Source organism: Pongo pygmaeus, chromosome 13 (genome assembly GCF_028885625.2).
Source record: "Pongo pygmaeus isolate AG05252 chromosome 13, NHGRI_mPonPyg2-v2.0_pri, whole genome shotgun sequence".
NCBI lineage: Eukaryota > Metazoa > Chordata > Mammalia > Primates > Hominidae > Pongo > Pongo pygmaeus.
In genome coordinates, this window is record NC_072386.2 from 51,121,760 (window position 1) to 51,141,798 (window position 20,039).

At 43.9% G+C, this 20,039-nt stretch overlaps 1 protein-coding gene across 1 annotated transcript in view; it reads left to right on the forward strand.

The window, feature by feature from the left end:
• Nucleotides 1-20,039, forward strand: part of GLDC (glycine decarboxylase) — a 112,351-nt gene that overhangs the window by 33,321 nt on the left and 58,991 nt on the right. Inside the window, exons 4-11 of the mRNA XM_054502414.2 lie at nt 1,202-1,366; nt 4,852-4,929; nt 6,241-6,388; nt 6,730-6,926; nt 9,305-9,401; nt 16,372-16,477; nt 18,518-18,657; nt 19,284-19,364. Of these exons, the coding sequence (XP_054358389.1) occupies nt 1,202-1,366; nt 4,852-4,929; nt 6,241-6,388; nt 6,730-6,926; nt 9,305-9,401; nt 16,372-16,477; nt 18,518-18,657; nt 19,284-19,364 (1,012 nt within the window). The remainder of the gene's footprint in view (nt 1-1,201; nt 1,367-4,851; nt 4,930-6,240; nt 6,389-6,729; nt 6,927-9,304; nt 9,402-16,371; nt 16,478-18,517; nt 18,658-19,283; nt 19,365-20,039) is intronic.

Genomic DNA, 20,039 nt, shown 5'->3' on the forward strand with positions numbered 1-20,039 from the left:
TTTTTTGAGACGGAGTCTTGCTCTGTTGCCCAGGCTGGAGTATAGTGGTGTGATTTCAGCTCACTGCAACCTCCGCCCCCTGGGTTCAAGTGATTCTCCTGCCTCAGCCTCCCGAGTAGCTGGGACTACAGGCGCATGCCACCATGCCTGGCTAATTTTTTGTATTTTTAGTAGAGACGGGTTTCACCATGTTAGCCAGGATGGTCTCGATTTCCTGACCTCGTGACCTGCCCGCCTTGACCTCCCAAGTAAAATAGGTGAGGTGTGGTAGCTCTCGCCTGTAAGGATGAAGGAACTAAGCTGGCTAACTCACATATCCAAAGCCACATTCTTGGCTAATAATTGAAGGAGATAAAGTTAGAATCCATGTTTACGTTGCCTTCTAAACATTTCCATCCTGGAATTTCAATAGCCATAGAGTTAACTGCCATGGACTCTTAGTAACTGGATAATGAGAATTCTTAAGTAGACCTCTATTAATTTCTTAGCATATAGAACTTCTCCTGGTTAACATAAAACAAATATCCAAATAAATAAATAAAACGTTTGAGTATTACATGTTAGATTCTTGGATGCTTTCCTATTGTAAAATGTGAATGAGGTCTTTTACCTAGGGGAAAGATAATAGCAAATGAAATTTCTGTTTATAAGATTATAAGTAGCCTCAAGTGCGGTGGCTTATGCCTATAATCCCAGCACGTTGGCAGGCTGAGGCAGGTGGATTGCTTGAACTCAGGAGTTCAAGACCAGCTTGGGCAACATGACAAAACCCTGGCTGTACAAAGAATACAAAAATTAGCCGAGCCTGATGGCATGTGCTTGTTGTCCCAGCCACTTTGGAGACTTAGGCCAGAGGATCCCTTGAGCCTTGTACGTTGAGGCTCAGTGAGTCGTGATCATGCGATTGCACTCCAGCCTGGGTGACAGAGTGAGACCCTGTCTCAAAAACAAACAAAAAACAAGAAAACCAGAGAGATAGAAAAATAAGTACTGCTTATCCCCAAACAAAGGGTAATATTGTTATTATGATTTAATTCTAAGCTTCTTTACAAAGGCCAAAAAGAAGCTTACTGATGCGTTATGTAATTTTCCTCAAGATAGGCAAATTATTTTCAGGTACTGAATTCTAAAATGTTAGCATTTTGTGTGCTTCTCTAAACAGCAGAGTCAGTTTGGACAAGACCTTTTGTTTCCCTTGCAGGATCACCCAGTATACTCCATACCAGCCTGAGGTGTCTCAAGGGAGGCTGGAGAGTTTACTCAACTACCAGACCATGGTGTGTGACATCACAGGCCTGGACATGGCCAATGCATCCCTGCTGGATGAGGGGACTGCAGCCGCAGAGGCGCTGCAGCTGTGCTACAGGTGAGAGGCCTCCCAAAGTGCTGGGATTCCAGGTGTGGGCCACCTCACCCAGCTTTGTTTTCTTTTTATAGTATATTGTGAATATTACTTTAGTCAGCTTTCTAGGCTATGACTTTTTAAAGAAACTGAAAAACTCAAGAGGTTCAAAAACCTAGAGGTTGGATATTTCCTCTCAGGGTCCTTCTTGGTGTCTCCACCCGGATTTTGGTTGAGGTTGGGGAAGATCAGATGGGAGGGCTGAGGTTGGCAGGCGAGGGGTAAAGACATCTGCACATTTGGTGAGGGGACTATTTTGGGAGGAATGACAGGGAGCCGGTGCCAGGTCCCCCACTGGGAAGTGCTGGCACAGGGAAGCAGCCAAGCGCAGGACTGGGGGCTGCGAGAGTGGCTCCAGGGGCCAGCAGGGTTGTTCGGGGGACAGGGTGAGGTCTCTTAAGGTAAGGCAGTGAGGCTAGGATGGCAACGTGACCTTAAACAGCTGACTCGGCACCTAGCTTTGGGAGGGCAGAGGGCGGGAGCAGGGGAGGGGGAAGCTCAATTAGGAGTGGACTTTGGATAGATGTGGCTGGGGGTGGGGGTGAGGGTGCTTCGAGGGCAGGTGTGGGTCAGACGTGAGGATCCCCACACACACATGACTGAGTGCCCAGGAGCCTCTCCATTGTTCCAAACCTTGGCAGCATAGCTGAGTGTAAAAGCGTGAGGGTCTCCGTTTGGTGGGGTTGTAAGAGGGTAGTGACAAAGGTCCTGGCACTGTGGTCAAGGGTGGATTCTCAGGCCCATAGAGTAGGACTTCTATTATCTCCATGGCACTTGCATGGAAGTGCCATAATTTATTTAATCTGTCGTCTATTACACATATAGTTTATTTCCGTCTCTTACTGTTATTAATAGTACTTCATGTGCATCCTTATAATAAATCTTTGTCAAAACTTCTGATTATTTCCTGAAGAGCCATTTCTAGAAGTGGACTTACTGAATCAGGATGGTTCTCCAGTTCTTCGCCTTCCCTCATTTGCCTTGCCAGTACTTAGGAGTGTACCTTCCTGGTAGAATTCTCATGTAGATGGTCATCTGGTTGGGAAAGATGCACACATGCTTGCTGTGTCTTAGGTTTTGTGCCCCTAGCCCTGAATGCCCATGTAAGCCTCTTTTTTTGGCTTATGCAGAGTTGGGATGGGGAGTGAGCTCCATACTTGGTCAGCAGGTTTAGAGGCCTCTAGTGCATTCCAGCCATAGGCCTTTCTGATTCCAGACCAGCCGTTGGGGGTGGGTTCAGGTTCTCCTTTTTGTCAGGGACACACAGCAACAAAAGAGTGCCGTCCACCCGCCTCTCTGGTTATTATTCTCAGCTTTTCGCTAATTTTCATCTTCCCTTTTTTTTTTTTTTTAAAAATTGCTTTTTATCTTATTTCATTTATTTATTTATTTATTTGAGACGGAGTCTCGCTCTGCCGCCCAGGCTGGAGTGCAGTGGCGCGATCTCTGCTCACTGCAAGCTCCGCCTCCCGGGTTCACCCCATTCTCCTGCCTCAGCCTTCCAAGTAGCTGGGACTACAGGCGCCCGCCACCGCACCCGGCTAATTTTTTTTTTTTAATGTGTTTTTAGTAGAGACGGGGTTTCACCGTCGTCTCGATCTCCTGACCTCGTGATCCGCCCGCCTCGGCTTCCCAAACTGCTGGGATTACAGGCGTGAGCCACTGTGCCCGGCCGAGTTAATTTATTTATTTTAATTTTTTTTTTTTTGAGACGGAGTATCGCTCTGTCGCCCAGGCTGGAGTGCAGTGGCCCTATCTCGGCTCACTGCAAGCTCCGCCTCCTGGGTTCACGTCATTCTCCTGCCCAAGCCTTCCGAGTGGCTGGGACTACAGGTGCCTGCCACCACGCCCGGCTAAGGGTTCTTTTTTTTGTATTTTTAGTAGAGATGGGGTTTCACTGTGTTAGCCAGGAGGGTCTTGATCTCCTGACCTCGTGATCCGCCTGCCTCTGCCTCCCAAAGTGCTGGGATTACAGGCGTGAACCACCGCGCCCGGCCCACAATTATTTTTTTGAGGCAGGGTTTGACTTTGTCACCCAGGCTGGGGTGCACGATCTCAGCTCACAGCAGCCTTGACTTCCCCAGTTCAAGTAATCCTCTTGCCTCATCCCCCCAAGCAGCTGGGACTATAGGCCCGTGCCACCACGCCCAGCTAATTTTTGTATTTTTTGTAGAGATAGGGTTTTGCCATGTTGCCCAGGCTGGTCTTGAACTCCTGAGCTTGAGCAATCCACCCACCTCAGCTTCCCAAAGTATAAGGATTACAGGCATGAGCCACCATGAACGGCCAATTTTATTTTTTTAATACAAAAATTGGCTGGGCATGGTGGCACATGCCCGTAGTCCCAACTATGTGGGGGCAGGATGCTGAGGTGGAAGGATCACTTGAGCCCAGGAGGTCAAGGTTGCAGTGAGCTGTGATGGCGCCACTGCACTCCAGCCTGGGTGATAGACTGAGACCCTGCTCCCCCTCACCAAAAATAAAATAAAAATAAATAAATAAACTTTTATTGATTAATTCATGTATGTATGTATTTATTTATTTAAGACAGTCTCGCTCTGTGGCCTAGGCTGGAGTACAGTGATGCGATCTTGGCTCACTGCAACCTCTGCCTCCCGGATTCAAGCAGTTCTCCTGCCTCAGCCTCCCGAGTAGTGGGATTACAGGCGTGCACCACCATGCCTGGCTAAGTTTTGTAGTTTTAGTAGAGCTGGGGTTTTGCTATGTTGGCCAGGCTGGTCTTGAACTCCTGACCTCAGGTGATCCACACACCTTGGCCTCCCGTAGTGCTGGGATTACAGGCGTGAGCCACCGCACCTGTCCAGTTTACACTTGTATCTAATCACTGTCCTTTGCTTTGTTTTCTTTTTCCTCATGGTATATTTGAAACATTTTGAACCATTTTTTAAAAATTGTTATTGAATAAACATAGAAATTGAACCATCTTAAGACTGACTTTCTAAATGGGGTTAGAATGGGAATTGGATCTATAAGGAATGCTAATCAGTAAATGCCATTAGTTACTGATGACTCAATTTTTTTTTTTTTTTTTGAGACAGAGTTTTGCTCTTCTTGCGCAGGATGGAGTGCAGCAGTGGTGCAATCTTGGCTCACTGCAACCTCTGCCTCCCTGGTTCAAGCGATTCTCTGGCCTCAGCCTCCCAAGTAGCCGGGATTACAGGCATGCACCAGCTAATTTTGTATTTTTAGTAGAGACGAGGTTTTATCATGTTGGCCAGGCTGGTCTCGAACTCCTGACCTCAGGTAATCTGCCCGCCTCGGCCTCCCAAAGTGCTGGGATTACAGGCGTGAGCCACCGCACCCGGCCTACTCAGTATTTTTTATACCGTGCTTAGACTTACCCTCGGTACTATGTTTGCTTTGCATTCTTAGAAGATAGTCCTATTTATTTAATGTTCATGTTGGAATGTGCTTTTTCTTTTCAACAGACACAACAAGAGGAGGAAATTTTTTGTTGACCCCCGTTGCCACCCACAGACAATAGCTGTTGTCCAGACTCGAGCCAAGTAATTAATTTTATTCGTGTTTTAAACTTCAGTATAATGTCATGTTCATCTCTGCTGTTTCTTTCTCTTTCTCACTTCCAAACTGATTGGAGATGAATCTGAAACAGGGTTTTTTGCTATTTAAATCAGGGTTGCTGAGTTTTGCCTTATCTCTCACTTTCTTCTGGGGATCTCTCTGGTAAGTAAACTGTGTCAGAATTGAGTGGGGAAATACACAGTTGCCATTGCTTTATAGTAAGTTGTTGTGTTTTGTTTTCTTTTTTTTTTTTTTTTTTTTGAGACGGAGTCTCGCTCTGTTGCCCAGGCTGGAGTGCAGTTGCGCGATCTCCGCTCACTGCAAGCTCCGCCTCCTGGGTTCACGCCATTTTCCTGCCTCAGCCTCCCGAGTAGCTGAGACTACAGCGCCCGCCACCACGCCTGGCTAATTTTTTTTTGTATTTTTAGTAGAGACGGAGTTTCACCGTGTTAGCCAGGATGGTCTTGATATCCTGACTTCGTGATCCGCCCGCCTCGGCCTCCCAAAGTGCTGGGATTACAGGCTTGAGCCACCGCGCCCGTCCCGTTTTGTTTTCTTTTTGTAGAAAGAATAAAAATATTGTTTTGATCAGGTTTTGCAACGTTTGAAAAACAGAGAAAAATGAGACTCACATACAACTGTTAAGATTTTGTGTGTATTCCTTGCAAACGTAGTTTACAGAGGGTGTGCAGAGTCCCTAGGTGAGATGCGATGTAGTTTAAAGTGTAGTACTTTTCTTTCGTGCTGTAATCAGGTAAAACAAACCTCACAACAACCACTATTTGTAGATATTTGCTTTCCCTTTGTAAAAGTTGAGCATTCTTCCCCGTACCCATACCATCATCCCTTCAGAGGGGGGATTTCTGACATATAATTGGCATTAGTTTCAGGAATCTAAGGAAGTTCTTCCTCCTTGTCTTACTGATGGTTTTCCATTCACTTAAGAGTGATCCCAGGTGGAAGAGGTGATGGCTCTGTTGTTAACAAATATTGGCTCATTAGCCCTAGGAAGCAATGCTCCTGGGCCTCGCTCAGGAGTAGATTGTGTGACAGGAAAGGGCAAAGGGGAGTCATAGGATAGAAGAGAGGAACAGAAGCAGAGCTTTTGGATGCGCTTGAGTTGCTGTGAGGCAGTTACCACTGAAGGGCCTGGTGTGGGATGCGATGTGGAGAGGGGTGGGAGGCCACTGTGGGAGGGCACAGAAAATGAATGCTGTCTTACTGAAAAAGAAACGTTAATTAATTTTCCCTTATAAACCAAAAGCACGATTGTTCTTTGTTGTCTGTCTTTCCAGATATACTGGAGTCCTCACTGAGCTGAAGTTACCCTGTGAAATGGACTTTAGTGGAAAAGATGTCAGCGGAGTGTTGTTCCAGTACCCAGACACGGAGGGGAAGGTGGAAGACTTTACGGAACTCGTGGAGAGAGCTCATCAGAGTGGGGTAGGCATGCCTTTCTTGTGGGGGTCCGTGGAGGTGTATCCCAACTTGTATCTGTCTGTCTACCTCTCTCTATGTCTTTTCATGTGCCTTAATTTCTTTACCATTATCACATGGAATGGTAAAACTCTTCTTCCTGTCGCCTTGCTGCTACTTTGCTCTGTTCCCTGATTCCTGGCACACGGTGGGCACTCAGTACGTATTTACTGAATGAATGAGCAAATGGAGTTCACAGGATGTGAACACACTCTGCCAGTCCTCCTGTAGTTAAGATAATTTGCTGCTCTCCCACTACTCTCAGGGAAAGGTAGCAACTTGTTCCTTTTCTCTCATTTCCTTTCTAGAGCCTGGCCTGCTGTGCTACTGACCTTTTAGCTTTGTGCATCTTGAGGCCACCTGGAGAATTTGGGGTAGACATTGCCCTGGGCAGCTCACAGAGATTTGGAGTGCCACTGGGCTATGGGGGACCCCATGCAGCCTTTTTTGCTGTCCGAGAAAGCTTGGTGAGAATGATGCCTGGAAGAATGGTGGGGGTAACAAGGTAAAGGGGCTCATGTTTCTCTCCTTTTATTGTGATTATGATTTCCCTGATTCCTTCTGATCATAAATGTTGATTTCTATCTGAATTCAACTGGGCCATGTTGAGTCAGTTAAGGAAATATACAACATAGATTCAGAAGAACAATTCTGCTTGGGATATGAGCTAGTACTTCTCAAATAACATAAATTTGTAAATTTTTGAAAAATTTTGTGTATAATTTACAGTGTATTGAAGTCATATAACACATTTGCTTAGGTTGATGGAAGCCTTGAAAGACTAAATATTTTAGGCATGTTTTGTGTCTAGACAGTTTCGTTTTCAAAAGCATTATGCCACATGGCTCTGTAAAGACAAAATTACTGAAAGACTACAAAGCACACACTGAGTTTGCTCCACGTTCCTTCCTAGAGGCTTCCGCCATGTGGCCATTTGAGTAATTTCCAAACTTCCAAATGTACTTTCCTGATTGCTTCTCCTTGGTGAAACTTCTCAGATTAAAAACGTAGATGTTCAGAAGTAGTCTTTGTTCCTTAAAAAAAAAAAAAAAAAAAGAAGAAGAAAAAAAGGGCTGGGTGTCGGGGCTCACACCTGTAATCCCAGCATTCTGGAAGGCTGAGTCAGGCAGATCACAAGGTCAGGAGTCCCAGACCAGCCAGGCCAATATGGTGAAACCCTGTCTCTACTAAAAATACAAAAATTAGCTGGGCGTGGTGGCGGGCGCCTGTAGTCCCAGCTACTCGGGAGGCTGAGGCAGGAGAATCACTTGAACCACGGAGGTGGAGGTTGCAGTGAGTCGAGATCGCGCTGCTGCACTCCAGTTTGGGGGACAGAGCGAGACTCCATCTCAAAAAAACAAAAAAGGAAAAAAAAGGAGCGGGGGACCTAGATGCATTCCAGGATTATTACCAGGGAAATTTAGAAAAAAAAATTATCTTTTTGACCTTTGATAAAAGCTGGACTTTAACATAAGTGAGTAGGCTGAATTAGTGAATGATGTGATGATAATGTGAAGTGTGTTTTTTTAAATTTTATTTATTTATTTATTTATTTATTTATTTATTTTGAGACCAAGTCTCTCTCTGTCACCCAGGCTGGAGTGCAGTGGTGTAAACATGGCCACTGTGTCCAACTAATTTTTTAAATTTTTTGTAAAAACAAGGTTTCACCATATTGCTCAGGCTGGTCTTAGGGCTCAAGTGATCCGCCCACCCCAGCCTCCCAAAATGCTGGGATTACCTGGTGTAAGCCACCATGCCTGGCCCCTGTATACTTTAAATCATCTTATAACACCTGATGTTATGCAATAGTTGTTACACTGTATTGTTTTTAAAATTTTGTGTGATTTTTTTTTTTTTTTTGAGATGGAGTCTCACTGTCACCCAGGCTGGAGTGCAGTGGTACGATCATGGCTCACTGCAACCTCTGCCTCCCAGGTTCAAGTGATTCTCGAGCCTCAGCTTCCCAAGTAACTGGGATTACAGGTGCCTGTCACCATGTCTGGCTAATTTTTGTATTTTTAGTAGACACGGGGTTTCACCATGTTGGCCAGGCTGGTCTCAAACTCTGGACCTCAGGTGATCTGCCCACCTTGGCCCCCCAAAGTGCTGGGATTATAGACATGAGTCACCATGCCCAGCTCATAAAATTTGTGTGATTTTTAATTGTTGTATTATTTTTTATTTTTTCGAACGTTTCAGTCCGTGATTGGTGGAATCTGTGGTGCAGAATCCACAGAGAGCCAACTCTTCAATTTTGTCAGATATTTCCACTTTTCCTGTGTCTCCTAAGAAGTTCAGAGTGAAACTTAATCCTCCCAGTCACCATTATTATATTTGTCTGGGAAATTTCTGCAAAATTTTCTTTCAAAATTCCTAGACTTATTGTATATATCTTGGTGTCTCAGAGTACAGTCTAAAAATCAGTAATCCTGCTGGGCACAGTGGCTCATGCCTGTAATCCCAGCACTTTGGGAGGCCAAGGCGGGCGGATCACCTGAGGCCAGGAGTTCAAGACCAGCCTGGCCAACGTGGTGAAACCCCATCTCTACTAAAAATACAAAAATTAGCTGGGCGTGGTGTCAGGAGGCTGATGCAGGAGAATTGCTTGAAACCGGAAGGCAGAGGTTGCAGTGAGCCGAGATCGCGCCATTGCACTCCAGCCTGGGTGACAGAACAAAACTCTGTCTCAAAAAAAAAAAAAAAGAAAATCAGTAATCCTGTTTAGATGAGGAACGTTTAGAAATTGTTTCTTTATGAATTTGCACCCAAATACATTTGCTGAATTCACTTCAAGCTGGGAAGGAAAGAAGTAATTCTATTTATAGCATCCCCTAGTGCTGTGATTATCTGTGCTAACTGGATGCCTTATTCTTGGTATAGAGACGCCACTGGGAAAGAAGTGTATCGTCTTGCTCTTCAAACCAGGGAGCAACACATTCGGAGAGACAAGGCTACCAGCAACATCTGTACAGCTCAGGTAAATCACATGTCTCACCTGACTACTGAATGCCTTACGATATACAGAAATGAGCTACTCATTCATTCATTCATTTGTTCATTTATTCACCACCTCCTGAGCAGTGAGCACACCAGAAATGGCAAGATCTTATTGGTGTAGGAGGCTCGTTGTCTTATGAGAACCAAAATGCAGTGTTGGCTGGGTGTGGTGGCTCATGCCTGTAATCCCAGCACTTTTTGAGGCCAAGGCAGGCAGATTGCTGGAGCCTAGGAGTTGGAAACCCGCGTGGGCAACATGGCGAAACACCGTCTCTATGAAAAATAAAATAAAATAAATTAGCTGGCAGTGGTGGTATGCTCCTGTAGTCCCAGGTGCTAGGGAGGCTCAGGTGGGAGGATCACCAGAATCTGGGAGGTTGAGGCTGCAGTGAGCCATGATTATGCCACTGCACTCCAGCCTGAGTGACATAGGGAGACTCTGTCCCCAACTCCTGCCCCCACAAAAAAAGTTAAAAAAAAAAACACTATGTTTTACTGGTGTTCTTTATATGCACACCCTTTGCCTATGCTTTCTCTTCACCATACATGTTTTAATATTAAAAAAATAAAAAGCATTATTAGTTTCATTTTACCCATAATCACATCTTCGGATCCTGAGCAGGCAAAGCGTTAAGAAAGGACAAAAGTGGCCACTCTTCACTATTATATAGACACTTAAAATATATGTAAATAGAAAGATGGATATCAGGGTCTCTAGTATTCTTGGCATTGGGCCAGGTTTGTTATGGGTGGCAGTTGAGACACCCTCTCTTAGGAATGAGAAGGAGCCTCTCCAGGAACGGGTTGGGGAAGGCAAAGCGAGGGCATTTGAGATGACTGTGCTTGAGGGGATGGTGGTAGTCATGAGGCACTCTTACTGGGAGATTATGACTGGCATTCTTTTTTTTTTTTTTTTTTTTTTTTTTTGAGACAGAGTCTTACTCTATCGCCCAGGCTGGGGTGCAGTGGCGCAATCTCGGCTCACTGCAACCTCTGCTGCTGGGTTTCAAGCAATTCTCCTGCCTCAGCCTACTGAGTAACTGGGATTACAGGCACCTGCCACAGCGCCAGGCTAGTTTTTGCATTTTTAGTAGAGATGGGGTTTCACCATCTTGGCCAGGTTGGTATTAATCTCCTGACCTCATGATCCACCCACCTCGGCCTCCCAAAGTGCTGGGATTATAGGCATGAGCCACTGCACCTGGCCATATCTGGCATTCTTTAAAAGGATAGGATAAAGCAGGAAGAGCTTCCTGGGTTCTGACCAGGGTTCTGGGTTCTGCTCCTTGAAGTTGCTCCAGGGCTTAGGTTGAAGTATTTGTGAAACCCAGCCAACCCCTAGGATCAGTTGGAGGCCTACTCCTGAGCACAGGATCCATTCTAAGTGCATCTCTTTTTTTTTTTTTCTTCTTTGAGACAGAGCCTTGTTCCTGTGTCACCCAGGCTGGAATGGGGTGGCGCAATCTTGGCTCACTGCAACCTCTGCCTCCCGGGTTCAAGTTATTCTTGTACCTCACCCTCCTAAATAGCTGGGATTACAGGCCACCACACCCAGATAATTTGTGTATTTTTAGTAGAGGCAGGTTTCATCATGTTGGCCAGGCTGGTCTCAAACTCCTGACCTCAAGTGATGGTCCTCCCTGGGCCTCCCAAAGTTTTGGGATTATAGGTGTGAGCCATGGCACCTGGCCTCTTTTTTTTTTTTTTCTTGAGACAGATTCTTGCTCTGTTGTCCATTCTGGAGTGCAGTGACATGGCCATAGCTCACTGCAGCCTCAACCTTCAACCTCCAGGGCTCAAATTATTCTCCGGTCTCAGCCTCCTAAGTAGCTGGGACTATGGGTACATTCCACCATGCCCAGCTAATTTTCAAAAAAATGTTTTGTAGAGACGAGGTCTCGCTTTGTTGCTCAGGTTGGTCTCAAACTCCTGAGCTCAAGTGATCCTATCTTGGCCTCCCATAGTGATAGGATTATAGGCATAAGCCACCGTGCCTGGCCATTGTAATTGCATCTCTTCTATGAAGTGTCAGAGAGAGATATCACAGATGCTTCAATGGGAAGTAGAGTGCTCTTTCATCTCAGGGCTTTGGCATCTAGAACCACCTCTGAAAAGCTTCTCCAGGAAGGCAGTGGGCAATAAGATCTTCTTATAGTTGGTTCTGTAGCCACGGTTCTTTGGAGCCATTTCCTCAGTTGGTCCTTTTGTATTATGTTTTGCCTCAGTAAGGTGCCACCTCTTTTCAAATAAGAGCTCTTTCAGTATCATAGGAAGGAAAGCTGGTTGGCACAGGCTTTTCCTCTGTTGAACAGCAAGCTGATCTTTATTTATTTATTTGTTTTTTTGTTTTGTTTTGAGATGGAGTCTTTCTCTGTCACCCAGGCTGGCGTGCAGTGGCCCAATCTCAGCTCACTGCAACCTCTGCCTTCCAGTTTCCAGCGATTCTCTTGCCTCAGCCTCCTGAGTAGCTGGGATTACAGGCATCTGCCACCATGCCCAGCTAATTTTTATATTTTTAGTAGAGACAGGGTTTCACCATTTTGGTCAGGCTGGCCTTGAACTCCTGACCTCATGATCTGCCAACCTTGGCCTCCCAAAGTGCTGGGATTACAGTCATGAGCCACTGCGCCTGGCCACATGATGATCTTTATATGATGGCCTCCCTTTCTGTAGCTTACCCTCTGTTTGTTGAATTCTCTGCTTATGTTTTCCCATTCGGTGCAGCTGACTGCTCCTGTCTTGCTGTTTCTCCCCAGGTTCTTCCAGGTTTCCCTCTGATCATAAGTCCATTTAGGGCCTCAGTTTTCTGCCTCTAGGTTCATTTTCCAGGTGAACTTGGGCTGTCTGTAGTGAACCAGTTATGTTCCTGTTTCTTTCTTTTTTTTTTTTTTGAGATGGAGTCTTTCTCTTGTTGCCCAGACTGGAGTGCAATGGCGTCATCTCGGCTCACTGCAACCTCCGCCTCCCAGGTTCAAGCGATTCTCCTGCCTCAGCTTCCTGAGTAGCTGGGATTACAGGCACCCACCACCATGCCTGGCTAATATTTTTTGTATTTTTAGTAGAGATGGGGTTTCACCATGCTGGCCAGGCTGGTCTCGAACTCCTGACCTCAGGTGATCCACCCGCCTTGGCCTCTCAAAGTGCTGGGATTACAGGCATGAGCCATTGTGCCCGGCCTTATGTTCCTGTTGCTTAATTTCTTCCAGTTCATATATAGCTGATAATTTATTATTTAACTTGGGTTGAAAGGTCTGTATCTTTTCCAGCAATTGTTAAAATGTTTGCCCTGAAGATGGCCATACTCCAGCTTGTCTGATTTTCATCCTCTTATTTTGATGATCTTCTAACTCTTCACTGTCTATTTCACTGCATATGTGCTTTTCATAGTTGATTGCATAAAAGAATTACTCATAACTCCAGTTTCACTCTTTGTAAGCATGCAAGTCTCCCTGTTTTGTTAGGAGATGACTGGTGTCTTTTGAGTTGTTCCTTTTGTGTTGTAGGTCTTTGACCCCCGCCTTCTGTTGTAGCAGCTGTTCCACATTCTTCTCACTCTTGCTCTTCTCTCTTGTCACTGGGGCGGGTGGCGGGGTCCACTCTTAGTTTCGCATCATGGATGGGGCATGAGTCTTTTTTAATCTCTGAAAGTGTGTTAATGATTCTTTTTTAAATAAATTTTTCTATAGGGAGTCTCTCTGAGCCTATTCTGGCTCAGCAGGCCCCATTCTAAAACAAAACTGAAAAAACAGGATGTGGTGGCTCACACCTATAATCTCAACACTTTGGGAGGCCAAGGCAGGGGATTGCTTGAGTTCAGGAGTTTAAATCCATCCCAGGCAACATGGTAAGACTCCTGTCTATATAAAAAAGTACAAAAATTAGCCAGGTGTTGTGGTGCACACCAGTATCCCAGCTACTCAGGAGGCTGAGGTGGTAGGAGTGCTTGAGCCTGGGAGGTCCAGGCTGCAGTGAGCTGCGATCACGCCACTGCACTCTAACCTGGGTGACAGAACCAGACCCCACCTCTACAAAACAAAAAGGAAAAGAAACAATTTTTCTATAACTTTGTGGCATTACTACAGATGTCTGAATTTTCTTTATGTTCTGTTCTTTATATTCTCTTATTTCTTTTTTTTTTTTGGAGATGAGTCTCACTCCGTCGCCCAGGCTGGAGTGCAGTGGCACCATCTCGCTCACTGCAAGCTCCGCCTCCCAGGTTCACGCCATTCTCCTGCCTCAGCCTCCTGTGTAGCTGGGACTACAGGTGCCTGCCACCATGCCTGGCTAATTTATTGTATTTTTAGTAGATACAGGGTTTCACCGTGTTAGCCAGGATGGTCTCGATTTCCTGACCTCGTGATCCGCCTGCCTCAGCCTCCCAAAGTGCTGGGATTACAGGCGTGAGCCACCGTGCCCGGCCATATATTCTCTTATTTCTTAGCTTCTACCACAATGAGCAGCTCTTTCATTAGCTTTTCTTATTTTTAACGTAAAAATCTTTTTAAAATAGAGATGGGAATCTTACTTTGTTGCCCAGGCTAGTCTTGATCTCCAGGCCTCAAGCGATCCTCCTGCTTCAGCCTCCCAAAGTGTTGGGATCACTGGTGTGAGCCACTGCATCCAGCCTTGTTGGCTTTTCTAAAGTCAGGTGTAGTAAGGAATAATTTACACTTTATTAGCTTTTTTTATTGAGATATAACTCACCATAAGTTTCACCAATTGCAAGTATACAGCTCAATGGTTTTTACTCTATTTACAAGGTTGTGCAACTATCACCAGTATTTAATTTCAGAATATTTTTATTACCCCAAAAAGAAATTCTATTCCTATGAAGTAATCACTCCTCATCCCTCTCCCCTTCCTATAGCCCCTGGCCACTACTATTCTGCTTTCTGTCTCCCTGGATTTGCCTATTCTGAATATTTCATATAAATGGGATCATACAATGTGTGGCCTTTTGTACCTGGCTTCTTTGCATAAGGTTTTCAAGGTTCATCCATATTGTAGCATGAATGTGTACTTAATTCTTTTCTATGGCTGGATAATATCCCATTGTTTGGACATGCCACATTTTGTTTATCCATTCATCAACTGGTAAACATTTAGGGTGTTTCAAATAAGCCTGCTGTGAACACTTCTGTGTAAATTTTTGTGTGGATGTAATGTTTTCAGTTCTTTTGGGTATATTCCTAGCAGTGAAATTGCTGGGTCATATAACTCTACATTTAACATTTTGAGGAACTTCCAGATATTTTTCAAAATGGCTGCATTATTTTACTTTCCTACCAGCAGCATATGAATATTCTAATTTCTCTGTATTTTCACCAATGCTTGTTACTTCCTATCCTTTGGTTATAGCCATCCTATTGGATGTCAAGTGATAATCTAATTGTGGTTTTGTTTTGTATTTCCCTAATAACTAATGATTTTGAGCATTCATTAGCTTTTGATGCTTTTAAGTACCTTAATTGTATTATTGTTATTTTATTTATTTATTTTAGAGATGGGGTCTTGTTATGTTCTTCTTGCTGGTCTTTAACTCCTGGGCTAAAGCAGTCCTCCCACCTTAGCCTCCCAAAATCTTGGGATTACAGGCGTGAGCCACCGATTCAAGCCCATTGTATTTTTAAGTTTGTCCAATTTGTGAAAGAAATTGTCATTTTCTTGGTCTCTATTTTAATTTCTTGGTTCTTCTTTTGATATTCTAATGCCCCTTGAAGTTTTTAAAAAGTGGTTTTATACTTATCAATTTGTTGTTCAGCCGTGTGATATAGCCTCCTGATTATGGAAGGAATCATCTCTAGATTAAAAAGGGACATGAACCAACCTCTACAATATTGTGGTGGAGGCTTCCAGGGCATTCTGTGAATGTCAGGCCTGGGTTTCTGTTTCCAGCAACACAGCCATGAGCATTTGGGCACAGTGTGTCACAGATTCTTTACCTCAGCCTTGCCTTCTCCACAGCTGTAAAGTTCTGTGGATTTTCTGTATTTATTTCTGATTGTTGTAAGGAGTCCACAAGACTGTTTACACTTTGTCTAGGACTTTTAGTACAAGAATGTCTATTTCCGTGTTTTCTGATGTCTCTTTCTCCTCATTTATTTCCTTGTTTGCTGACTTCACCTTTGGAAACTGTTTCTTATTTTGCATTGGCTCCATAGAGACTTCCTCTAGTAGTCTAGCAGAAAAAAAGATGTACCTAACAAAATGGACCCAGTATTGAACATCAACTGTATTTTGCAGAGACAGGGTTTCATATTGTCAACTGGGCTGGAGTCCAGTGGCGCAATCATAGGTCACTGTAACCTCGAAATCCTGGGTTCAAGTGATCCATCTCGGCTTCTGGAGTCACTGGGACTACAGTTGCACACCACCCCACTCCCAGCTGAAGTGCACATTTCCATTTTTGCCAGTCCTTTGCCACAAATTCTCCATTCAACTCTTGGTTGGCAGAAGTTCAGCCTCTAGTGTTTTATTTAAGTTCTTAGGAGAATTTTATTCCTGAAGTTCTTGAATGTTTGAAAATTGCTTTTTCCTTTTTATTCTTGAAGAATTGCCTGGTTGAGTGTAAAATTCTCAGATCTCACTTTTTCTCCCTGAGGTCTTTATTCTTCACTGTCTTCCAACATTAAATATTGCTTCTCAATGTCTGATGGTAGTGTGATCTTTGCCCTTAAGGGTGACATGATTTTGTTGCATGGAAGAAGCCCTTTGTAATGGTCAAATGTGAAGGTTTAGTATAGTAATAACTCCAGGGTGTCTTGGATGATGGTTCCTTTCAGGTAGTCAGGCAGGTTATACATTAATTGTCCCCAACTATCAAAGAATGTAGGAAATCTTATCATTTTGTTTTGTCCCTGTCTTCAGTTTCGACATCCCTAGTCAAGTAATTACACCCTCCCACTAATTGTCCTCCATCACATGATTCTTTAAATGTTCTTATCTTTTAGGCCCTCTTGGCGAATATGGCTGCCATGTTTGCAATCTACCATGGTTCCCATGGGCTGGAGCATATTGCTAGGAGGGTACATAATGCCACTTTGATTTTGTCAGAAGGTGAGTTGGTAATCTGTCTAAAACATTTGGGCATAATAAAATTGATAAAGTTGAGTAAAGTTGAAAATATTGCATGTCCAATACTATATGCAAAATTAAAAGTCAAATGAGAAACCAGGAAAAATACTTTCAACATCTATGAGTATTTTGTTGTTTTGCTTGCTTGCTTGCTTGCTTGCTTTCTCTTTCTTTTCTTTCCTTTTTCTTGCTTTCTTTCTTTTTTTCTTGCTTGCTTGCTTTCTTGCTTGCTTGCTTGCTTTCTTGCTTTCTTGTTTTCTTGCTTTCTTGCTTGCTTGCTTGCTTGCTTGCTTGCTTGATGGAGTCTTGCTCTGTCTGTCTCCCAGGCTGGAGTGCAGTGGCACGATCTCAGCTCTCTGTAACCTCCACCTCCCGGATTCATGTGATTGTCCTGCCTCAGCCTCTCGGGTAACTGGGATTAAGGTACACACCACCACGTCTGGCTAATTTTTGTATTTTTGGTAGAGACAGGGCTTTGCCATGTTTTCCAGGCTGGTCTCGAATTCCTGACCTCAAGTGATCCGTCCGCTTCGGCCTCTCAAAGTGCTGGGATTATAGGCGTGAGCCACCATGCCTGGCCTAGACTGAGTGTTAATATTTTTTTCTCTTTGACTCCTGGCAAGCTATGATATTTTTAATATATAGAACTCTTACTTTCCTACCGGCCCCAAACATAAGAAGGATGAACACCCTAATAGAAAAATAGGCAAAAGACATTAAAGGTAATTTTAAAAGAAATAAGTATACAAATAAATGGTCAGTAGACATAGAATTTTAGCCTCATTATTAATGAAAGAGATACAAAATAAAGCAATAAACTAGTATTTATCCCATTACATCGGCAATCAGAAGAATGCTGCTATGTAGTGAGCTGGACATGGTTACTCGTGTATGTAATTTCAGCTACTCTGGAGGCTGAGCCAGGAGGATTGCTTGAGGCCAGGAGTTCAAGAGCAGCGTGGGCAAAAGCGAGACCGCATCTCTATAAAAAAATAAAAATAAGCCAGGCACAGTGGCTCATGCCTGTAATCCTAGCACTTTGGGAGGCTGAGGCGGGTGGATCACTTGAGGTCAGGAGTTCAAGACCAGCCTGGCCAACATGGTGAAACCCTGTCTATACTAAAAATACAAAAATCAGCTGGGAGTGGTGGCACACTCCTGTAGTCCCAGCTACTCGGGAGGCTGAGGCAGGAGAATCGCTTGAACTTGGGAGGCAGAGGTTGCAGTGAGCCAAGATTGCTCCACTGTACTCCATCCTGGGCAACAGAGTGAGACTCTATCTCTCAAAAAAAAAAAAAAAAGGTGATTAAATCATGGTGCATCCATATGTTTGACTATTGTACAGTCATTAAATATGATTTAAGATAGTGATCTATAGGAAAGCATAGATGAGACCAGGTGTGGTGGTTCACACCTATAATCCCATCATTTTGGGAGGCTGAGGTGGGAGAATTGTTTGAGTCCCAGAGTTCAAGGCCAGCCTGGGCAACATGGCAAGATCACTGTCTTCAAAAAATTTAAAAAATTATTAGCCAGGTGTGGTGGCATGAGCCCTTGATCCCAGTTACTTGGGAGGCTGAGGCAAGGGGATTGCATGAGCTTGAGCCCAGAAGTTTGAGGATGCAATCAGCTATGATCACGCCACTGCATTCCAGCCTGGACAAGAGTGAGATCGTATCTCTTAAAAAAAAGGTATAATTATATAATTATATATATATATATATATATATATATATATATACACACGATATTACCTGCTCTCCCATTTCTTGAGAAATAATACACCAAAATATAAGCAGTAATGCAATTGTATGGTGATTTTTCTTACTCTTTTATATGTATTTCATAATTTTCTACAGCATAATAATAAACATGTTTAGTTTTTTAAAAAGCAATCACCAAAGCACTCCCCAGGACCAACAAGAGTCTAGTAGAATTTATCTCTTTATTATTCTGTGACATGTCAATGGCTGAGGAGCAGGTTTCTATATCAGAGTTTGGGAGCTCTCCTATCTTGTGTAGGTCTCAAGCGAGCAGGGCATCAACTCCAGCATGACCTGTTCTTTGATACCTTGAAGATTCAGTGTGGCTGCTCAGTGAAGGAGGTCTTGGGCAGGGCCGCTCAGCGGCAGATCAATTTTCGGCTTTTTGAGGATGGCACAGTAAGTCAAATTTTCAGTATTTTTACCAGTTTTTCAAATTTTCACATCCTTTCTCATTAAAAACTTTTCTCTTTGTTTTTAAAAAATCCAAAGGAAAACTTTAGCCACAGTCCTATTTTTTCATAAACAAGTGTTATTTACGTTATGCAATACTGTGGTCTTTTCAGTAAAGGATCATTCACCCTTTGCTTTCTTTTAGACTTAGTGTTTTCATATGTGGGACTGAAATGCACATATTTTGCTCATAATACTTCTCTCTTCACAGTATGACTGACTTTAAGATAAAGGCTCTGATAACTGATATGCAGATAAGGGAATAAAATCTCCCCAATCTCTGATAAGTAGGTTAAGGCAAGAAAAAGATAAGCATGTCTAGCTTCAAAAGGGGTGTCCTGCAGCCATGGAATGTTAGAGTTCAGAGGTGGCTGGCAAAACTCGAAGCCTTGTGAAACCTGGGACTGGTCTAGCCACCTTCCTCTAAGCCTTAGCGTGGATATAATTGTACCCTGATATTTTGGAATGACGGGATTTTGTTTAGCACCATCTCCCCTTTGACCTCTCTTGGGATTCCTCCAGTGATCTGGAGTTTAGAGTTGATGTTTTCCATTTTGTTTTTGTTTCTGTAGCTTGGTATTTCTCTTGATGAAACAGTCAATGAAAAAGATCTGGACGATTTGTTGTGGATCTTTGGTTGTGAGTCATCTGCAGTAAGTAAAATAAAAACATGCATTCCTCGTCATAACTATTGGAGGTGGTAGCAAAAATAGCTTATCCCCTGAGTGTGAGGGAGAAGGGGCCCAAGTGTGACATTGGTAACTTGTTGTTAAAATTATTCCACTGACTGTCCCTTGCTAGTCACTGCTGACAGCTGGAGGTCACTGCTGCAGGGCTCCAGCCAGTATTATGCACCCAGGCTAGTTGGAAACACCAGGCTAATGGTGTTTCATTGAAAGTGCCTCTAGGCTGGGGATGGTGGCTCACGCCTGTAATCCCAGCACTTTGGGAGGTCAAGGGGGTGGGGGCAGATCACCTGAGGTCAGGAGTTCGAGACCAGCCTGACCAACATGGAGAAACCCCGTCTCCACTAAAAATACAAAATTAGCCAGGCATGGTGGCGCATACCTATAATCCCAGTTACTCAGGAGGCCGAGGCGGGAGAATCGCTTGAACCTGGGAGGTGGAGGTTGCAGTGAGCTGAGATCACGCCACTGCACTCTAGCCTGGGCAGCAAGAGCAAAACTCCATCAAAAAAGAAAAAAAAGGAAAAGAAAAAGAAACTGCCTCTAATACAAAGATGCAAGACACTGGTATCTTGGTTATGTCATTCATTGGAAAATTATGATATTCATTTAATACATCTTTATTGAGGACCCAGTATGTGT